The 10,152-nt window shown below is 37.4% G+C and overlaps 1 protein-coding gene across 1 annotated transcript in view; it reads right to left on the bottom strand.

Annotated features, from left to right (window-relative positions):
* Window positions 1-1,814: 1,814 nt before the first annotated feature.
* LOC135074380 (probable chitinase 10) overlaps window positions 1,815-10,152 on the bottom strand; it is a 141,533-nt gene continuing 133,195 nt past the window's right edge. The window contains exons 12-19 of the mRNA XM_063968649.1: window positions 9,311-9,528; window positions 8,625-8,779; window positions 7,936-8,107; window positions 7,572-7,688; window positions 6,421-6,556; window positions 3,914-4,086; window positions 3,299-3,500; window positions 1,815-3,022 (exon numbers count right to left, since the gene is read on the bottom strand). Of these exons, the coding sequence (XP_063824719.1) occupies window positions 2,808-3,022; window positions 3,299-3,500; window positions 3,914-4,086; window positions 6,421-6,556; window positions 7,572-7,688; window positions 7,936-8,107; window positions 8,625-8,779; window positions 9,311-9,528 (1,388 nt within the window). The 3' untranslated portion in view covers window positions 1,815-2,807. The remainder of the gene's footprint in view (window positions 3,023-3,298; window positions 3,501-3,913; window positions 4,087-6,420; window positions 6,557-7,571; window positions 7,689-7,935; window positions 8,108-8,624; window positions 8,780-9,310; window positions 9,529-10,152) is intronic.

Genomic DNA, 10,152 nt, shown 5'->3' with positions numbered 1-10,152 from the left:
CTAAAAATATTATTTTGAGCCTACCCACAGAAAGATAAATAATATTAATTGTCAATCATTTTATGAGTTGTCAAACTACTCCCATAGATTATAATAAGGCAATAAAAACCTATGACGGTACGTCCATGGAAATTTCTTTTTCGCCATTAACTTTTGATTTATTAAAAACAATATTAATTAAAAACTGCTTATTATTATTTGTATAGTTTGGGTTAGGTTGCTACATTAACATTTTTTGAAAAATTGTACCCTTGCTTGTTTTTACTTTACTCTTTGACTTTCTTACTTTTATAGATCCAAGATTTTGAAACGTCAAGTGGAAAAAACCAAAAACTGAACCCAGTATTGATATAAGCGCCCTCCGGTAATGTCATATTTTAAGGTTGTCTAACGTGGCCAAAATCGGAACCAGCGATCCGGTATTGACGGTGGCGCCCTCTGTCAATGTCACGGGTGGGACGGCTCAGTGTAGGACATCTTCAATGTTAATTTTTCCTTTTTAGTGCCTTTGTTTATTCTTCTTCTTCGCTCCAATCGTTATCCAGCAAGGGAAGTAAATTGAAAGGCGTATGATCGACGAGCAAAAACTCGTGCGCATGTGGCATGACCACGCTCTGAAGCCATAAACATAGGATGCAATAAACTACATCGATTAAAGATTTATAGCGGAGGCCAACTATTCATTTTAATACGAAATGCACACAAAGTTGCAATATTTTAATATTTAGCGTTCAACTAAAACGTTGTGCATATTTTGTAGAAATATTTTAAAATTCAGCAGGCATCTTTCCAAAAGCTTTTATAAAGGCCGTTACTCCATTATTTCGGCGATACCCAAAAGCCGTTGTTTATCGTGGCACCACGTTTTTTTTATTGATCGACTAACGGTAATTTATAGAATGTTCGCAGCCTTCGGGAACAGACGTGTGAAATTAAACGCCTGTGCGTGATGTGGTATCATAAAGGAAGGGTTACTAAACTATAAGCCGGGGTAACGGACCTTGCGTCTTTGTGCAGATCGCTTTTTGAGTTGAGATAGCTTTTAGAGCGAAATCGGAACAGTAAATAATGAAAGAGAAATTAATTATTATTACATTACTAACTGCTTTTCATCGATGATTTCTACCAATGCAGAGTGCCGAATTATCATGTCGTCCACTAGGATCGTTTTACCATGAAAAAGATAGCGATACGGCAATGGATATTGATATATTCGGCCGGCGAATCATTTCGAGCTTTAGAGAATGTCATGTATCACATTCAATTAAATCTTTTGTTCTCTCAAATGAGCAGAAATGTGGTGTAGTACAATTGCAACGCTACAAATCAGGCCCCAATCCCGCGTAATGCGTGTTTAGCGTTAGCGCCATTATTAGCCTACGGCCGATAATTCAGCCATAACAGGAATATTCCCCGAATCACGAGCTCATCCCATTATATGCACATTGAGATCAACTCCAATGCAATCTGGAACCTATCACAAACGTCCACGGTTGAAATTCCTTCGATGGCGCTTGAATGGAAATGTCTGCACTAAAGGATGCATGCACCCATTAACAAGGCGTTATACCTACTTGTAAATAGATTACCTTATGGCGCTCTGTCAAGCCATTATCTCAGCAGCGGATTCATAATAGGGAAGAGCAGGAGATTTTAATTGCTGTGTTGAATTTCTCAGTGGCCAGCGAATGACGTGATTTTCACCATAAAATGTTCCAGCTTCTACTTGGTAACAATTTTAAACATGCCACAAAGAAACGAAAAGAAAAAAAAAATATGTGCTTTGTTGTAATGGAATAAAAAATGTCAGTAGCTATTTTTTAAATGTTTAATAATACTCTTACATCGTCTTTGTATCTAAATACAATATTTACAAACTTATCTATAACTAATTAAAATAATGTCACATTATTATTTTGTGTCACTGTTACCAACATTATTAAATTTCTCGTCAAAACCGTCTTGGCAGTATAAAAGGCAGTGTTCAAGCTGATTTGAGTATTCAGTTATCAGTATAATCGAGTAAAAAAGCTTTACAAAACTACTTACGAACTAAGAGATAATATAGGTATCTATCCAATGAATCCCAAATATACACAATACTTTTTAAATTTTGTAGTATTATTTTCGATACATACTATGAAAAACATTGTTGAGTCTTACTTTTAAATAGTGTAAGCTTTTTATTGAATCTCTTAAGTCTTTTCAAAGTATTTTTTGGAAATTTGTATTAAATTTTTCTTTTCAATTTTATTTTCTTTTAAAGAAAATAATGACATCATTGTGTATCTTTGGGAGACCAAAATTTACATTACCTAAAATATAATTTAACAATAGATAAAAATACACCTATTTCGTCGAGAGTAAAGTACAAGAAAATTTACATTATATCACACGAATCCCGTCTGCAATCTGAGACAACCTAACGAACGCCAATAAATAAAGTAATTTAGTTATAGAGGTCTCGTAAGTACTTAAAATATTGGTGGTGGATATTGAAACGTGATTAAATTAACAAATTTTGTTAATAGCTATTCCTCAATATGATTGAAAAGCGTTAACATTCATAAACTATCTACACTCATACTAATTTCTGTTCAAGTTTGCAGTTATAATGTCATCTATATAAAATGTGTTGTTTTGAACCCTGTTTTGAATTTAGTTATTTATCAGTTAAATGTGATCTGTGTCATATCATATTCCATAAATTACAATAAAAGGTGAGTTGGTTGTATAGTTTACTGAAAATAAAGCAAACATGAAGAGAAAATTGTTAATTTCTATCTGATGGAAACCATTACCTAAGTCTATCGTTTAGCGGCCGGTGCTTGCGTGTGCTGTTGGCAGCCTTCGACGTTCTCAGGCCAATCGCAGACGTTCTCGTTAGGGTTGAAGACGAGGTTGGAGGGGCATGGCATGTGGTGTTTCCTCTCACCTTCGCACATGTAGTACATGGTGCAGTCAGCGTGATCCTTGTGGTAGGATATGTGGCCATCTTCTTCCTCGCAAGTTACTTCGTGGGCTGAAAAAAGGTTTTGAGTTAGCTGAAAGTTCTCGTTTATGTGAGGTGCATTATTTCTGGTAAAGTTATTTTCAACCAGATGAACTTTAATCAGAATAAACTTTCGTTATAATGATTTCATTTTACGTTACATGAACACATTGGCCACACAATCATAATTTAATTAACTTCAATGAATCGGATAAACCATCCCTATGAGTTAATGTAATAAAGTTCTGCACTTCGATTAATTACTTTAGTAAAATTAATAACTATTAATTAAGTTGACAAACTTACGATCTTTCGTAGTGTATTGTCCAGTAGGGCTAGATGACTCGTAAGGTCCGTCGTATTCAAGTTTGACCTTGTAGCCGGAGAGTTCTTGCTTCATCGCGGTGATGAGAGGGTATTTGCCGGTACCGCAGGAACCACGGAAGTCATCCATGTCGACTGACCAGACCATGATGCCACCGAAGCCTTCTTCCTTTAACCAGGCCATCTGAGAAAGAAATGGCGTTTCAGAATCGCATAGAACTAGATTTGATTTATTTTTCCTTTCTTCATCTTGTTCTTAATAAATTATTTATAATCAATTACTGAATTCGAAAAGCGCTTAACTATTTCCTGTTACTTACAAATTGAATGGAAAGCATTAAGTACCTAACTCAGAAATAGAAAACTATCAAACAAGATTCCTATCAGAGCTATTGCATAGGCCTGAGTGATTTAATGCTATATGTATTTACTTTTGCAATCAAAGTGGTATTGATGTATCTAGGCAACTACCTGCCTTGTTATGCATAAAAAAATCTATTTTCACAATTTTATTGTAGCTTTTGTGAGTGCTTCATATGATTAAATATGTATTTATGTATTCGTTTAGTAGTAATTAGGTACATAGTTGCAGTTTACCTTAGTTTTCAGTGATCTCTCGTCGTCAAATCCGACCCATTGGTCCTCCCTGTAGGCGAAAGGCACCATCTGTTCGTTGTCCCAGACGAGGGTCGTGTTGTCTTCCCGAAGGAACTCACAGATTTCGTAGTAGGACATGAAGCCCGCCTCGTTGGTGAAGCGACCGGCTTGACCTGCAAAAAAAATTACACTAAAATTCAAACACTGATAATTACAGATTTTTATCCGTTTCGCATTGACTAACGATCTATCTATAATAATGTCGTTAGTTTTTTTACCATTTGTTTCATACTTTAGGTAATGTAACTAAAAAAAGTTACTAATTAGATTCAAATTCAGTCTGAAACCTCTCATGGGATAAGAGAATTCAAAAGCAGCAAAAAATATTATTTGATTAATGGACGAATGGCGTTTTTAATAACGCTCTAATATCAACTTAAAATCCTACCATTCACTCTGAAGCTCACTATGGAATTTAATCACCAAAATGTAGGTAAAATGTTGAATTTCCTTTTGTAAGCTGTTGGTATCCAATATTTCAGTCAACTCATTAGTCCAGTTGAACGAGAGGAAAATATGAAAATGATATCGCTCCGAAATAAAACTCAATTACACTCAGCCGAAGTCTGTCTGATTAATAATTAATTATTCTCGTTTGAATTACTGCGAATGCTGAATATTTTGGACTGAGATAAAATTTAAGCTTCCTTTCGATTAAATAATAATATTTTTCCACTTACATTAAGGTAGGTACAGCCAACGTCAAATAGTCAGTGACACCCAGAGTAGTCAAAAAGTTCGTATTATAACACGTCTTTGTTACAATTGGAATAAGGTTGCATTGTCAACTTTTTGGACACTGGGTGTCACGAACTATTCGACGCTGACTGTACCTATTAGGTAATTTACCAACAGAATAACCACTAGTCTCTAAACTTCAAGATTCTGAAGTTAGTTTCAGCTTAGAGTCTGTACCTACTTGGATGTAATGAAATCTTTACGAAGCGTGGATAGTTGGTAACAAGTTCTTGGTAATAAACTTGCGAAGTTCGAAGTACATCTTCGAACTTTTAAATGAGAGCTTTGATAACATACAGATAAGGTATTCAGTTGTTGGCTTCAACGAAAACTGTGTTATAAGACGGTATGTTACAATTTAATATTCGTATTTTTCCCTAAAATAACAGTAACTGTAGTATTTCCTCATAAGAAAGATAATTTTTTTTATGTGACAGGAGGCAAACGAGCAGACGGATCAACTGATGGTAAGTGATTATCGTCGCCCATAGACACCCGCAGACCCAGGGGCGTTACAGGTGCGTTGCCGGCCTTTAAGGTGAAGATTTAAATTGCTAAATACAATTTTTTAAATGTATTAGAATAAAATATTTGGTTTACATTAGACCGACTTCAGAAACATTCTGATTCAACTCGATGTATTTATTTATGAGTAGGATAGGGTTTACAGCAGACTATCTCAACGTGCTGTATTTTATCGCTAATAAAACTGAGCTGAAGATACTTCTTGGCATGCTATCCATAACTGTGATGGCAAAATATCCGACTAGGAACATTGCCTTTGGTTTATGATACGGAGTTTTGATTTCCACGAATGTAAAAGTTGGGATATCGAATAAAAATGGAATTAAGCAAGATATTGCTGTAGATGTTTACCAAAATTATTTAATTTAGGTCGTCTTACGACAAAGAATTACCTACCTAGTAGTATGTATTCAAAATTTTATCTAAAGTCATGTCTAAGAATTGAAAAACCTATTTGGAAAAATAATAAGTCCTTATACATCAATAACTACTGGAATTATTACATTCGCAACCCAACGTGTAGGTCTAACCCTCCATTTGCCTCTGGTAAATTAGAAATGACCGTACTGCAGCAGTGGAGACTTAAATCACTTGATGACGACGATGATGATGGTAATAATGTTGATGGTAACGATGATGACGAACAAGATTAGGTTGTTGATGATAATGAAACAATTGTACTCACCGCCACCAGAAGCCGGGGCCCCGATGTCGAACTGCGTCTCGTTGATGATCGAGAACGAGTACCCATAGAAAAGCATGTCGATCTCTGTGCAGTGGCGTCTAAAATACTAGACGATGATATGACGACAATTGATGATGATGAAGTTTGATTTAACCGCCTCTGTGGTCTAGTGGTAAGACCACCTGCTTCACACCCAGAGGTCCCGGGTTCGATTCCAAGTGGGGGCAGATTTTTCTGTTTGGTTTGGTTGGTGGTAGGGCTTGTTCTAAGTCCGCCTGGCTAGCTACCACCATCTTACCTAAGTCTGTCGCCATAACAACAATGTTAGCAGCATTGGTGTTCCGGCAGTTAGAGGTAAGATAGCCAGTTCCTCCGTGGTTGAGGATTCCGGGTGAAGCTCGCTTCCACCTTCGGCCTGATCATCACTTACCATCAGGTGAGATACAGGCCAAGAGCTTCCTCGTTGTGGATAAAAAAAAGTAATATAAATCGTACTTACCGCCACCAGAAGCCGGGGCCCCGATGTCGAACTGCGTGTCGTTGATGAGCGTGAAGGACCGCCCGTAGGTGGGCATGCCGATCATCAGCTTCTCTTTGGGGGCGCCTTGGCGCACCCACTCGCGGGCTGAGTAGTCCTGGATGACAAAGTAGATGATGAGAAGAAGTCACAGGTATACAGGGTGGAATTTTGTAATGCCATCTGGAGGGTAAGTACTCTTAATATTGTAGTTAGAAAATTTTTCTCAAAGAAAACATTCCTTTATTTTTGACTAGAAATAGAACTGCATACAAATATTTCCAAAAAAATTGCTTTCTACACCCGGGAATCGAACCAACTAAAATCTGTTAAAAATTACACCCTGTATTTTTATTGCATCGATTGTTAGGGTTAAGTATAAGGATGAAATCTCTCTAACAAACTTGATAAATCAAATGAAAGGAAAACCATGAAATCTTAAATTATCTTAATTATTTACAGAAAATTGTATGGTATGGTAGTGAATTTTCGAAAAATTTTCAAAAATCTATGAATGCAGTTCTCTTTCTTTTCAAAAATAAAGGAATGTTTTCTTTCAGTAAAATTTTGTATTTACAGTATTAAGAGTACTTTCCCTCCAGGTGGCATTACAAAATTCCACCCTGTATAACACACACTTAGAGTAGGCGCATACCGTTGATTTTTCGTCGGCCGATAGTTTAGTCGGGCAGTTGATCAGTATGGGCATGTATGGGAGTGCGCACACTACGCCGATTCGATTTGCCCGATTCTTCATACAATTTAAAATCGGGCACAACTATCGGCCAACTAAAAATCAACGGTGTGCGCCTACTCTTAAGCTGCATTATTAATAAGCAACACTTTATACTCCTTAGATTGCTCTCCTCTTCATTCTTCTTGTAGCTGTTTTTGGGATACGATTAACATCAAAGAGCAAAAGTAAAAACACTGAGCTACTAATTAAATTGACGTAGAAAGAATTTTTATTTTTGTAACGAAGGTTAGACAAGTCGGAATTATTTTTATTAGATGGACTGAAAAATATAAGTATGGTCTCTAAGTTTTGTCACATTTGTTGACAGTCTGCAAATAAATAGCTAAAAACGAAAGTACCTACCTACCTAAGAGTTAATGAGCAAATTTATACATACCACAGTCAGTTTCTTCTGGTAGCTGGTAGCGCTCTCTAGCGGGAACAGCGGGCTGTTGTGGCCTACTTGTCGCTCCCATTGTCCGTGGAAGTCGTAGGTCATGACGTTGATGAAGTCCTGCAAAAAATATTTAATTAGAACTTAATTATGGACATAAATTTCTATACTAAATTAGCATCCTTCTCATAAGCTTTGACTTTAAATACGTCTGAAGTTTTTTTTTCATTTATTTGGGAAGACTAACAGTTATGTTGTAGGAACATAGTCAGTTTCTCTGTGGTTGGGGATTCCTGGTGCAGATTGCTTCCACCTTTGGCCTGATCATTACTTTCCATATCAGATGAGATGCGGGACAATGTCTTACCAAGTACTTAGAGATCTCAGGCACGTCATATCCCGCAGCTATGGCTTCGAAGGAGGCTGGCACGGCTGCAGTCAGCAGCAGTCTTGGTTGGCCAGAAGTCTTTGCTTCACCTTCGAATGCCAGACGCAGTTCTTTGAGAAGGGACACGAAGGCTGCGCGGTCATCTGCTCCTCTGGAAACCAAAATTAAGATATTTTAGAATATTTTCTTGGTTGATTTACATTACACATTTATCTGAATATTTTCAACTCTATCTGTCATTCTAGTGCCTTGTAATCATATACAGACGGCAGAGATAAAGGCGAAAAAAAAAACATATAAAGTTTTTTAAGATTTTTAACTTTCGCGTTCCATTTCAACCAAAATAGAGAAACACGGGTCGGTAAATGTTGCCTTGAGATCCGTGTTTCTCTGATAAATAAAGTTTTACTAACATTCGAATGAAGAAGAAGACGAACGAAGTTTTTTATAAGTTCATCAACAGTAAAAAAATCTGTTTTATGATAGGTACTGTTCACTTACCTACCCACTTTAACTCATTTAAAAATGTTTTAGTAGTAGAATGTGTTTCTTTAATTGGCTCATGTTCAAGTTGTATCTTCCTGCACATTTATGTACCATTAAATGCTGTTGAAACATTGTTAAACAAATAAAATATAGATATACTGGGTTACCAAATTGCTAAATACCTTGGGTATTCCCAGTCGACGTCCAGACCGTTGAACTGGTAGTCCCTGAGGAACTCGATGGCTTCGTACACGAACTGGTTCATGCGGAACACGTTGGAGGTCAGTTCTTTGAATGGAGTGGAACCGAAAGCCCAGCCGCCGATGGCTAAAAGGATCTGTAGGGAAAAGAAAGCATTATTACTTAAACAATTGGTCTTAGGAAGTCCTAATTGATAACTAATACCCGTTTTCACCATCAATTCTTAATTTTTAAGTGACCCCTATGGTAACACATAGCAGGAGTTTTGTTTTCAAAGGGGTTACTTAAAAATTAGTGATTGATGATGAAAACGGGCATAAATCCCCTAGTAACTTATAAGCCATCAAACTTTTTATAGTTCTTCTCATTCTCATTCTTCTTTTTCTTATTAGAGGAAATTTCGATTGTAACAACAATTATGTAATTTAATGATGCACCCTATGTCAATAACTTCCAGTTTATACGGTGAAGTACCTAATTCGGTTTTATATCGTAGCTACTGGGCAAGTTTATCGCAATTTACCTTACTAACAGGAACAAGATTATTGTCATTCTGAATAGCTAAGTAAAATAAAATCATGACCACTATGACAGCTTTGTCAAGAGTGCAACGTTTGAGAAGGAGAAAGTTACATAAAAAGTCCAGTTCTGTAAAATTGTGACTAACCTTCAAGTTGGGGTTCTTCTCTCTCAAGGCGACGACTTTATCGTACATATCGGCGTCCTTCTCATCAGCTTCGGTCAGCTTGTGGTCCTTGAGGGTGGCGAAGGCGTAGATGACGTGCGTGCAGAGAGTGGGGTCCACGTTCTCGGGCATGAAGCGCCCAGCGCTGGGCCGTTTGGACGACCAGGACGTCAGGTAGCACAGGACTTGGGGCTCGCGTTCTGAGGAAACAAAAGTAAAAATTAAAGAATGCCTTAATCATCATAATCATCATCATCATTTCAGCCACAGGACGTCCACTGCTGAACATAGGCCTCCCCCAATGACTTCCACATCGCACGGTTCGTAGCGGCCTGCATCCAGCGCCTTCCCGCTACCTTTATCAGGTCGTCGGTCCACCTTGTGGGTGGACGTCCCACGCTGCGTTTTCCGGTACGTGGCCTCCATTCCAATGCCTTAATATAACATTGTTTTTTGTCTTTGGCATTTTTTATGTGCTCGTAAGTTTGTTGAACTTAGGCGGAAAAAGCTCTGAGCTCTAAGGGCGTTTGATAGCAGTCTGCTAAAGGATACAGTCTGCTACCGAACGTAAAATTATATTTTTACTCAGTGGCAGTTCATCGCTGAATGTATAGACATACAAAAGCCTCTCCAAAAGAGAGCTTCACAGATCTTTAATTTTTTTGTCAAAATGACTGGTAGACATCTTTTGGAGGTAGAGTCAGACCATGCATCGATTATTAAGTATTTTTAAGTACTGTGTGCCTACCATGAGTTTACGTTAGGTGTGCTCGCTAGCGACTGCGTAAAAAAATGACATTTAAATGTATGACATATTGTGCAGC

Source organism: Ostrinia nubilalis, chromosome 9 (assembly GCF_963855985.1).
Source record: "Ostrinia nubilalis chromosome 9, ilOstNubi1.1, whole genome shotgun sequence".
NCBI lineage: Eukaryota > Metazoa > Arthropoda > Insecta > Lepidoptera > Crambidae > Ostrinia > Ostrinia nubilalis.
Note: the sequence above shows the minus strand (reverse complement) of the source record. Positions and strands in the feature narration are given on the sequence as shown.